Below are 12,899 nucleotides of genomic sequence, written 5' to 3'. Positions count from 1 at the left end.
ACATTAAACGTTGAAGGCATCACGGGTATTATAATAATAAAATAATAACGCTTTCGGTCAACGTATATACCTCGGGCCGAAGACCCTCGGTCTATACACTATTGACCTCAAGCGTTATTATCCTTATAATACCCTTGGTACCTTAATAACTATAATAAGTTATCAGGCTAATCAAATGACTATAATGGATTTTGTAAAGTGTGTTTCTTATTATAGTAAATAATAAATAATAAGTTATACGTTTTGCACATTATCTATATTATAAACTATTATTACAACGTAAGGAAATGAATGTCTTTTATTCGGATTTCGGATGCTTTCATAATAATCATTCTTAAATTACATCTATATTTTTTATTTTATTACCTGAGTGAGTTGGTGAGGAAAATACCTACCGGATTAATACGAACCCTTAAACGTGGTGAGGAAAATACCTGTCGGATTATATGGTTCTACTGGTTGGTGAGGAATTTACCTCCGCCCATCCCTAATAATCTTAAAGCTCTTTCCATTCATTTTGTGTAATAGTAAAAGAAAGTCTGATAGACAATATTTAAAAATACCTTCGACATATTACTTTCACTCTTTTAGATCTTCTTGGTACCAACGAGGTACAGTTCTAAGGTACCTTACAGGTACAGTTTTTGCATTAAATATAAACATATGTTATTCTAAAAAGAATGACTACCTTTACAATTTATTTCTACAACTAACTTACCCTTCTATAAGGCTTTCCCAGTTCCTCTGCCAACAGATGATGAATCTTTGCATCAGTTAAATCTTTCTTCGAAGGGTTATACTCTAATTCTTGCATATCTATGTTCCAAGTGCTAGAATCTAATTGACTAAAGCTTGTACTGAAACAAAACAATACCAATTAATTACTAATATAAATGTTAAAATTACGATTTTTACTTATTGGAAGACAGAAAAATAAACAGTATCTTTTTATTGTCAAAGCATTAAATTTGCATCTTCTCCTTTTCTTCTGTCTTTTCTTTTCTTCTATTGCTGTCTCCATCAAAGGAGGTTAGCGATAACTCTAATAAAACTTCCTTTGGCATTTCTTGAAATCTATATCAGGTTTCTCTAACGTTGGCAATTACAATGATGAGCTATTAACCGTCTTTAGCCTTCGGCACTGCGTATTCCTGTTCAATCTTAAATGTTCTTGAGCCATGAGATGTGCTTCCTCGGCATTTGCCATATTTCGTTGATCTGCATCGCTGACCAGGGTTTTGGGAGCATTCTTGTATGCAACCACATCTCAAACGTGTCTACCTAGGCGATTGATCGTATTAGACTTCAGAGTCCAAGTCTCGATGCCATGTAACAAAACTGACAAACTACACTCACCGGCACAAAATTCCGCCACCCAAATTTTTGATTAAGTTTAACAATCTATAACTTTCTTATTTGTACTCCGATTTTCAAGATTCTTACATCAGTTTGTAGGTGTGTTGATGTCGTTTGTTATTATTCCGATAACAAAAATTTTTTGCTTAGATGGCATTATACGGGGGTGAATGGAAACGTTGTATCTTCTCCTAACTTTAAAAAATTCTGTGGAAAAATTGGAGGGCTGGTTTTATTTCATATTCCTTTTGTATTATCCTGGAGGTATCGCTAATGTTTTGTTTTTTGAATTATCCGAATATCTCTTTTATTGTAAGAACTGTAAATAAAAACACTGCTTTGAAGATTTTAAAAATATCAAACGCAATAAAATTAACAAAACAAAACAAAAGCAGCAAGGACTGCTCGCAATCTGTTTGGCATCGAATAAAGATATGTTATCCTTGCCTGGGGAATAGACCCTATATTCCTCTACCAGGGCCATAACTGTACCTAATTTTCTGGAGGCCTCGGATGACGGCGGATAACTTTCTTTAATTCATCCCATAAATGCTCAATAGGATTGAGATCTGGGCTGCATGCGGGCCATTCAAATCTTATCAATCCAACCTCTATTTTATGAGTCCATCAGTGTTTTTATTTACACAAAATTTACACAAATTTACACTTTCTAATAATTTAAACCATCAATTTCAAGCTTCTTGAGAATTTCGCTAGTTTCAGCTGCTTTTTTCTTTTTAACGGAAAAAATCCAAGAAATGCCACTTTGGCCTAAACTTTTCTCCGTTTCGTGTGTTCATAAAATAATATCGAATTGTATTTTGATTCTTTTGTGATCTTTGCGATCTCCTTCTTTTACAATCGGGTCACTTAGGTGTCACCCCCGAACGGGTGACACCCGGGGCGGACCGCCCCCTCCGCCCCACCCTAGCTACGCCACTGTTTGATCCTTTACACCGTATCTTCTACGATCAAGACATGTCATAGGCATCTTATTTTGTGTCTCAGACGAGTATATCGTTATAATGTCCATGTTTCTCCATGCTTCATTATCTTAGGATACTTAATTCACGAGGAGTGCGTGAGATCTTTCTCTTGGTCGTTTGCTATTAATTTTACACTTACGCTCAGTTTTTCTTCTCACTGGCTTCTTTTGGTCTTCTTGCTATATGCCGAAATTTTTTAGATAGGACTAAGACCTATCTGTAAGCTAATTTACTTAGAGTTTTAAGAATTCATGTTTCCATTCATTAAAAAAATATTGATTCTATATGACACCATATACTTAACTTTGTGTCTTAGGTAAAAATTAAGATGTAAATCGGAAAGAAACCAGCTCACTAATGGCTTCAGATATAATCGCTTAGACCTATTATCTTACCAATTTGCATATCTTGATACTACTAGACACCTTCTTCTTCTCTTCTTCTTTTTATATAGACATGACTCTGTTTGTTTTTTCAATGTGCCTCTAGTAAGTTGTCGTTCCATCGTTTTCATGGTCTTCCCACTGATTGTCTTCCTATTGGGGAACCGGCTCTCGCTGTCCTGACTATCCTATTTGTTGTCATTCGGCTTATATGGTCATTCCATTCTATTCTTCTGTTTCTTACCCAGTTATTAATGTTATACACCTTACATCTCCGTCGTATATCTGTACTTCTAGCTCTGTCCCATAGAGTCTTACCATCGATTTTTCGAAGGGTTTTCATCTCCGCTGTTTCGAGCCATCTTTTTGTCCTCTGTGTGTCGGGTCGTGTTTCTGCCGCGTATGTCATTATTGGTCTGATGACTGTTTTGCAAATTCTGCCTTTCATTTATTTTCCGATATTTTTATTTCTCCATATTGTGTCATTCGGGCAACCTGCGGCTCTATTTGCTCTATTCACTTGATCTTCCACTTCTGTTTCGAGCCTTTCGTAGCTAGATAGTGTGATGTCTAGGTATTTAAACTCCATCACTTGTTCTATTATCTGACCTTCCAGCTCCAATTTACATCTCATTAGATCTGCTGTTATAACCATGCATTTTGTCTTTTGTGAGGAAATTAACCATATCCAAATTACCCAGACATTTCGGCAATATTTTATGGTTCAAACGATTGAACAGCTTTTTGGCATCTACGAAGCATAGAAACACATCTATATTTTTATAAATATGAACAAAAAGGAAGTGCTACAAAGATATAAACCACAGATCATGCATTGAAAAACTAGTGCCAGAATTGGAATGGAACATATCATTTACCTACAATACTGTACACCGACGCGACAGTTTATTATTGAACGACCACAAAAATCGTGATTTATAGATTAAGGCATTAAGGCATCACTACAACCTAAACCAAATAAAATTCTTTGTTAACATTCCACACATTTATGTGAATCATCTGTCAGTTGTCATCTATGGTAGGCGGGAAATTCTTGATTGCGCATATTTTATAAATAATAAACATATAACTTATTGTTTATTTAAATTTAAATGGCAAATAAGCGATTTTTGTATATTTTTAGAAGTTCCATGACATCTCGTAACGTGGCAGTTCGTAACCCGACAAATGGTAACGGATAATTCGTAACGACGACAGTTCGTAAATATACATATTCGTAACGGTACATTTCGTAACGCCAACATTTACTATTTTTTTTGTAAATTTAGTATTATTGAATTTATACAAAAATGCAGTTTGTATAAATTCCTACACTAAAACTAATGGAGATTTTTTTGGCCACTTCTTTTTAAACATATTTTTTTAAAAAAATAATCTTGTTAATATGACAACTTAAGAATTTTTTCAAATTGTTGATTTTGAATTATCACTTTAAATTAGTAGACTAAGTGTTAAAAATAAAAAAAAAAATATGAAAAAAGTATTTTTAAGAAACGCTATTCTTTAGTTACGAGTGACTAAAATTAAACATATTATAAAAAAATCAAATAAAAAGCAAAAAATTAAAATTTTTTTAAAAATCTAACACGCCAAAGAAAAGCGTGGCGCGTCTTCATCCAATAAACGGTTTTCGCATCACGTTTTTCTTTAACGAATGTGGTAGATTTTTAAAATTTTTTTTATTTTTTGCTTTTTAGTTGATTTTTTTATATTCTTAATTTTAGTCACTCGTAACTAAAGAAAAGCGTTTCTTAAAAATATTTTTATCATATTTTTTTATTTTTTACTTTTTAGTCTGACTCTTTTCAAACATTAAAACATATCGTCATGTTTATTAAAATATGTATAAAACATATGATGTACAAACATGAAAAGTAGTCGGAATCGGCCAAAAATTTGAAACTTTAGTGTTTATTTACGAAGCATAACGTAAAAAATTAACGTAAAAAGTGAAATTATGTATAGTTCATATAATTAGCTACAACCTGTAAAAGTTTCAAGTTTTTTCACTGTAAAAAACAAGAGAATTTAAGAATTTTCCGTTAAAATCGTTTTTTATTTAAACAATTAACAAACAAAAAATTTTTTTATTGACTGTTCGTGTATTGTTCCCGCGAATGCATATGTCTGCCAATTTTTAGTCATTTGCATTGAAGAAAATGCAGTCAAATTAACGTCTAAATATTTTACCCAAACGATTGAACTAAAGAAAAGCGTTTAATTAATTAATACGACAAAATGAATTCTAATGTTAATTGTAGCACAAAACGTCTCTACCAGTGGTTTTTCTAAGACTACGATAAAAACACGAATTTTTTGAATTCGAGTTTTGGTTGAAGTTTTGTTTCGTATCGTATTGAAATTTGACACGAATAAACGCCGATTTATATATAAACAAATATATGAGAGTTAAAAATTTGAAACTTTATTGTTTATTTATGAAGAATAACGTAAACAATTAACGTAAAAAGTGATATTATGTATAGTTCATATCATTAGCTACAATCCGTAAAAGCTTCAAGTTTCTACATTGTAAAAAACAAGAGAATTTAAACATTTTTCATTAAAACCGTTTTTTTTATTTAAACAATTAATAAACATAAACTTTTTTTTATTGACGATTCGTGTATTGTTCCCGCGAATACATACGTCTGCAAATTTTCATTCATTTGCATTGAAGAAAAGTCAGTCAAATTAACGTCTAAAGACTTGATGCAAACTATTGAAGTAAAGAAAAGCGTTTACATAATAATGAAACAAATAAAAACCGTTTACTAATAATGTATTTACTATAATAATTAATACAAATTTACATTACTAGATTATATTTATTTTAAGACATAGTTTTAAAAATTTATTTCTCCACAAAATCTGAAATGTGTCAAAAATGTTTATCCTGACGCTGTTTCGTTAAATTGTTAAACGTAATTTCAATTGAAGCTGTAATAAACGTTAGTTTCCGCATTAACAGAAATAAACAAAGTAATTCCATTTTGACGTTACGAATTTTCCCGTTACGAATATGTATAGTTACGAACTGTCCGGTTACGAATGTCGCTGTTACGAACTGTCACCGTTGCGAATTGTCCGTTACCAATTATGCGGTTACGAACTGTCGCGTTATCAGATGTCTTGTCACGGGTTGAATATAGAAACAACTGAGGAAGTTAAATTAGGAGAATCGAATGATATTTGCCATTTTATTTGAAATAAACAGTGAAACAAGACTAAATAATACATACAAAAACATTTTTAAACATTCATAAATTGAGGGAAAGTTTTGACTCACCTCTCCCTCAATGGCTCATCAGAATCAGTGCCGGACCTATATTTGGATAACGTTTTGATTAAAATATTGAATATGAAAATAATTTCGATCGGGTAAATTTAACCGATTGTTTTGTTATGGGAATAGCTGTGGTGGACATTGACAAATTCCATAACGATTGATACCGAAAAATATTTTACAAACTTACAAAAAAACCAAAATTGGTATATTTTCTGGCATTTTTTGGGATTAATAGTGTGTTTTTTCGTCCCTTGTAACATTTCATCCCCTACAATATTTCTTTATCAATCTTTTGTGACAAAAACCTCGCCTTCTTCATTGCAGAGATTATGTAATCATAAAAAAACTATACCAATTTTATTGAAAAGAACATGGAAAAAGACAACAATTTCACTTCCTTTTATGGATGTGCTAATAACAAAAGGAGACAGCATTATACAACCAAAGTCTACAAAACACCAACCCACACTAACAGATATTTAAATTACCTCTTGAGCCATAATGTAAACCTCAAAAAAGGAATTATTAAATCTCTCTACAGGGTGATTGATTATTAGGGTAAAGCTCAATAGCTCCGCTATAGTAATAGATAGCAATAAAAGTTAATAACAAAAATTTTAGCCACCTTTGAGCTTCACATTACAAAATTAGTTAGAATGTTACAGGGTGTTCGATGACACAGTGGCAGGCCAACCTTATGTTTTTTTAAATAGAACACCCTATATTTTATTTTAAATTTGAAATCCTGTTAACTTCTCCATCACAAAAATATAAAGGTTTGTTATGTTATACAGGGTATTTACAAAGTTATAACCAATTTTATATGAAAATCGTAACAAGTTCAACTCCATGTATAAATAAAAATAAGCAAAACAACAATGGTTTATTAATGCCATATTTTTTAACGTATTGTCAAAATTTTCAAAAATGGTCGATATTGCTAATTTTCTTTATATCAAATACAGGGTGAGTCAAAACGCAAGTACATTATTTTCTCAGTAATTTTAAATGAAACACCCTGTATTTTATATCACTATTGAAAAGTACCATTACCGTACTTTAATTTTTAGATAACATTCCCTATGTCTAAATTTATTAGTTTTCGAGATATTTTCATTTTTCAATGGACCAGTAGCGTGGCCACCCAAATCACCAGAATTTAATAAACTGGACTGATTTTTTTGGGGTTACGTTAATAATGAAGTTTATAAAATAACTCCAACAACAAGGGATGAGATGAAAAATATAATACAAAGTGTATTTCGATGTGTTAATTTACAAATGCTCCGTAGAGTAAGTACCTCATTCAATGATCGTTTTTAGGCGTACATAAATGTGTTAGGAGATAATTTTGAACACCTTATGTAACTAATATTAAAAATATTTTATTAAAAGTAGCTTCTAATCTTTTAAAACATGTTTTTTGCAAAATGTATTACTGATAAATTATGTTTCGTTCTTTATTTGTTACATTGTTACATTTACATACAAAAGTAGTGTTTAATTGTCTTCACAAAATATTGTATTTTGTGTTTGTGTGTTTTTTTTGGTAAAATTTATTACTAATTTTCTTTGTTTATTTGTTGCATTTACATAAAAACAGTTTTTAATTGTTTCAAAAATGTTGCATGTAGTGGTTGTGTTTTTGTTTGTAAAATGTATTACTAATAAATTATTTTTATTTCTTTATTTGCTACAGTGTTACATTGATTACCGGATTGATAATCGGTAATCTTCAATTGTCAATTCAGTCATGGGTTACTTAAAATTTAGATAAATTTAAACATTTAAAATAATTTGCTCTGAAAAATGAAAATATCTCGAAAACTAATAAATTTGGGCATAGGGAATGTTATATAAAAATTAAAGTACGTTAATGTTACTTTTTAATAATGATATAAAATACAGGGTGTTCCATATATCATTACTGAGAAAATAATATTCTTGCGTTTTGACTCACCCTGTATTTGATATAAAGAAAATTAGCAATATCAATAATTCTTAAAAATTTTGACAATAAATAAAAAAATATGGCATTAATAAACCATTGCTGTTGTGCTTATTTTTATTTATACAGGGAGTTGAACTTGTTACGATTTTCATACAAAATTGGTTATAACTTTGTAAATACCCAATACAATAATTGTATTGTCAATTGAAATTGTCAAATTGACGTATATTTCATACCTACTGTCATTGAAGAAGAAAAATTATATTATGTTGCTCCATAATATTGATATGATATGCAATTATTATATAAAAGTAAATTTAATTAATTGTATTTTGCTTGCAGTACTACATTTTAATATTTAATTTTACGTATTTACTACATACAATTATTGTTTACCTTTTAATTACATCCTCATTTAATTACCTCAATCTTAAATTTTCTTCGTATAACTTTTTTTGTGCTATGGCCTTGACAATTATCCACCAACCAGGATTAATATAATTGGCCAATATAATTAAAAGTGCGAAAAAAGTTGCCGAGCTATGAAACCAGGTGTCGCTTTTCTGAACTTGCCCGGTACCAATAATAAAAATGCATTTCAGAAAAAAAATGCTTACAAAGGTTTTGACTAAAATGGCTATCCATTGTAAAATTTCTAGTGGAGTTATAGGAGTTCCACAAGATTAAAGAAAAGAAACAACAAAACGCCACAAACATTCCAGAGACACTCAAAAAAGAGACTCAAAGATGACAATACCATATGCAATAGGTCTATCAGAACAATTGAAAAGAATGGGAAAAATACATCACAACAATATTCAAAACAACCAGCACTCTGAGATCAATCCTGTCCAAAATCAAACCGAACAGCACACAAGAAAGATGCAAAAACTGCATCTATAACATACCCTGTGGAATGCAACGATTTCTACGTGGAAAAAACTGCAAGACCACTAAGTGTCAGGGTAAACGAGCATGAAACATAAAAGCATAATTCATATACAGTTAAATCCCTGAATCTTTACCAGTGCGTCATCATTTAAAGCATACGAAATAAGTCGATGCTAAGTCGGAAATTGAAATTTACTAAACGCAACAGCAAGTCACTTACTGTCACTGAGAAATTAACAATTTAATGGATGTCAAATGGTTGGCAGTCAAAAAGTGTCTGGTTTGTTGTGAAAATGAGTAGATTTATTATTTAAAGTTTCAATTAAGTCCGTAGTTTCTTTTGTTATTTGATGGAAATGGAACGCGCTACAAGGAATTTGACCTGCGATGAGTGTGTTCAAGTAGTGATCTTACATAGCGAAGGACTTAGCTACCATGCTATCGGATTCTTATATTGGTAACAATTTTTTGCTAATGCACGATAATGCAAGACCACGTTCACGAACTGTAACCGAATATTTACAACAGATAAATCTTCGGACTTTGCATTGGCCATCGCATAGTCCAGATCTTAACCTGATCGAAAATTTGTGGCACATAATTGGCAGAAGACTACGACAGCGTTTGCCACCTCCTAGAACCTTACAAGAGGCAGAAACAATAGCTCTCGAGATTTGGAATTATATTGATCAAGACCAAATAGCATACCTCATTTGTAATATAAAAGTACATACTTATCTCTTTTATTATCGAACATAACGAATGAATCAAAAAACAAGATGTTAAGAAACTTCTAAGGCTACAATTGAGTTCTAATTTAAATATATTATATATGCTAGAAGAATACACAGGGTGTTCCGAATTTTAAGAAAAAAAACACGGTATGATTGTTACACTGTCTAGCAACAATAATATTACATCGATTTTCTTAAATAATAAGGCTGTAACATACTAAAAAAATCACTCGAATCGGACAACAGGTTTAGGAAATTCGAGACTTCTAACGTGTACAATTCAGCAAGTGAGTCGATTATTTTGCTCTCAAGTGTAGTATTTTTACTGTAAAGTAATATATATATTTATGTAATAGCTATTTGTATAACAAGGGAGGAAAGTGCTACTTTTCCTCCCGAGAACGAAGTTTACAGCCCGACGCGTAGCGGAGCGTAGTAATCATTCAAGGGAGGAAAAGGCACTTTACTCCCATGTTATACATATGGTTTTTCCACCTTCCTCAAATAACAAGTCATTTTTTCATTTTTACTTAATTTATTTATGTAACTAACCAACAAAATTTATTAGAACTAAAACTAACAAGTATGTACAATATAACTGTCAACTGTCAAATATAAGTCAAATTATTAATGTAAACATTGTTAAATCAGAATAACAATTTACTGTTTTTTAGCATTCTGCAAAATACAGAGTGTTTTTAAATAAACGTTAAAATGTATAGATACTTACGTAATAGAATACTTACGTTTCCTCCCCTAGGGAGGAAAAGTACAACTTTGCTCCCTACAATCAGGTCCGGAAAAGTATACTTTCGGTAGAGGTAGGTGGAAAAACAATTTGCAACACTATATACTGTTTTCTATAAATTCGGAACAAGCCAATAAATCGTATACAGTGTGTACTAACAATATATCGTACTTTTATTTTAAATGACATACCTGCTATTAATATTTCCTGCAGTGTAATTCTTGAATATGGCTGACATACTCTCCGTCCCAGAAATGTTGCCGATGGTAGAGGCATTGCGCCGCATGTACTCCATAGCGTCCCTCATCGCTAGCTTTGAATACGTCTCCAGGATTTTCTGTTCTGCTCCTTGGTGATTCCGCAGTACGTAAGGCCTGATGAAGTGGTTGTCAAATCGTTTGAATCTGTAACAAATGTATTTTTGTGTTAGTACTCAGTGGCGTGCTGGAACTTTTCAAGCGGCCCGGTGATTTTATAGAAAAGCGGCCTCCCATGCTCATTTTACCTTCTATTATCAGGATGTTTTATTCGGTATTTAAAAAAAAAACAAAAAAAACAAAAATATAAATTATTTTTCAATCAAACATAAAAATATGTTTAAACTTTGAATTCAATGAGTTTTTTCTTAATTTGCTTTATATTTTCATTTAAGAATAATAAATCTTACAAATAATAATTGACATGTATGACAATATTCTATGCAGTAAGGCAGAAACCTTAATTTCCTAAATCAATATAATATAAAGATGTAATTAAGGTACCTACAAGTAAAATAAAATTGAGAATTTTTCAATTATGTATTAAGTTGCATTTTAGTAAATCAATTATACAAGAGAGTACAAATACAGTACAGTGCAAATACTTTAATTTAACAATATTTAAAATGTTAATACAACGCAATAATCTAAATATTCTTCTTGCAATTATTTTATAAAATAATTACTTAACTCTCGATCAATAATTTCCGCATTAAAATAGATTTTTGAGCAAATTCTTCGATTATTTCATCATTTTTAAGCCCATACAAAGCTCATTTTTCTATAGCCATTAGCATAAAAGTGATCTTGTGTTAAAGTACTTCTCAACCGATTTTTTGTGTATTTCAATGTTGAAAAGCTGTTTTCGCAAGATGCTTGCGTCACTGAAAGAGTTAATAAATGCTTTATATTATACTATTTCAGTTTGTGTAAGCACGCACTGTATACAATCTTTACACTTTTTAGTACCACACGGAGGTGAGGTTTTCATGATATCAACATTGTCATTTGTTACTTCATGTTCATTATCACTTGGATTAATAATATCATCCTTCATATTTTATGTTGGCTGAACATATTCATCATTAACTCTATCTTGTATAATCTCAGTATTTTGCAAAATCCTATTTTAATATAATCCATTTATCAGCAAAATCTATGAGTTCTTCTCTAATTGAAGTCGCAGATATGGTAGGATAAAACTTTCTTAATTGTTCAGTAAATGATTTAAATGGCATCAAAGGTATACCATTTTTTATTGTATCAACATTTCTAGGATATAGAGTGCTTATATCATCATAAAACGATTTGATTTGTCTTGATCAAATCGTTTTTAGATACTTTCAATAATTCAGTCAAAAATAAGCAAGACGTTTTTCCATTTTTTAATTCTGCAGAGTACATACATGTTTGAAGGAAATTGGAAAACCATAAATAATATATTTGTATGTATGAAAATAAATAATATTATCTGTAGCAATGTATTTATGTATATAGACTATAGAGTCTTACTCATTTACTTAAACTGTATTTCACAATAAAAAAATTTGATTTTTTTAAATGTTTTATTAATATTATTAGCAAAATTAACATCCGCTTAGAAATTAAAAAAATATTTTTTTGTTACATCTAAAAATTTTTGTGAAAACCTATTTGACCGGCCTCAAGAGACCGCGGCCTCTCGGTGATTGCACCGATTCATTTATATGGCCAGCACGCCACTGTTAGTACTGTAACAAAGGTAAAAAATTCCATTTGAGAGTAGCTGCATGTTTGTTTACGTCATTCACTATGGTTTTATTTCTACAGTGCCTATACCTATACACTCGTGAAAAAAAAGTTATACGGTTTTTTGCTTCGTTTTTGGAATACATTTTTATAAAAAAAATTATTTTTAAAAATGAAGGATGAAGTTAGTTTTCAATTCTAAAATTAATAATATTGAAAATATTACTAAAATATTCTTAAATTAAAAACTTATTGGTACATTTCCCTGGTGACACCTCCAAGGCTTCTACAATTTGCAAGCCAAATGGATGCTGCAGTGAAGACAAAGGGAAGGAATTCTACACTATGCAATTCACATCCCCCGTCTGCAGCTCGGTAAAGTTCCAACGAAAAATGCACCTGGTTACTCCAAGGAGTAATACGACTATAAAATAAAAATGTATACAATTGTTATTCAGTTGCAATGCGAAGGCAAAACAATCTTACTTTTCAGTTAGAATACGGAGCGCAGTCCAGTCCTCTGAATCGCGATTTTCGGCTCTTATTGGAGCCTCA

General features: G+C 31.0%; 2 protein-coding genes across 12 annotated transcripts in view; one reads left to right on the top strand and one right to left on the bottom strand.

Moving 5' to 3' along the window:
• LOC114327965 (histone acetyltransferase KAT8) overlaps positions 1 to 12,899 on the top strand; it is a 345,297-nt gene that overhangs the window by 69,484 nt on the left and 262,914 nt on the right. The gene's annotated exons all lie outside the window — the stretch shown is intronic.
• The window catches only part of LOC114327962 (probable Na(+)/H(+) antiporter nhx-9), a 238,461-nt gene that overhangs the window by 92,788 nt on the left and 132,774 nt on the right, over positions 1 to 12,899 (bottom strand). For 9 of the 11 annotated variants that reach the window (XM_050643634.1, XM_050643635.1, XM_050643636.1 and 6 more), the window contains exons 8-10: positions 10,551 to 10,763; positions 6,036 to 6,071; positions 719 to 857 (exon numbers count right to left, since the gene is read on the bottom strand). In XM_050643634.1, the coding sequence (XP_050499591.1) occupies positions 719 to 857; positions 6,036 to 6,071; positions 10,551 to 10,763 (388 nt within the window). The remainder of the gene's footprint in view (positions 1 to 718; positions 858 to 6,035; positions 6,072 to 10,550; positions 10,764 to 12,899) is intronic. The other 2 variants (XM_050643639.1, XM_050643641.1) reach the window with 1 other exon arrangement.

The sequence above is a fragment of the Diabrotica virgifera genome, chromosome 2 (genome assembly GCF_917563875.1).
Source record: "Diabrotica virgifera virgifera chromosome 2, PGI_DIABVI_V3a".
Classification (NCBI taxonomy): Eukaryota; Metazoa; Arthropoda; class Insecta; order Coleoptera; family Chrysomelidae; genus Diabrotica; species Diabrotica virgifera.
Note: the sequence above shows the minus strand (reverse complement) of the source record. Positions and strands in the feature narration are given on the sequence as shown.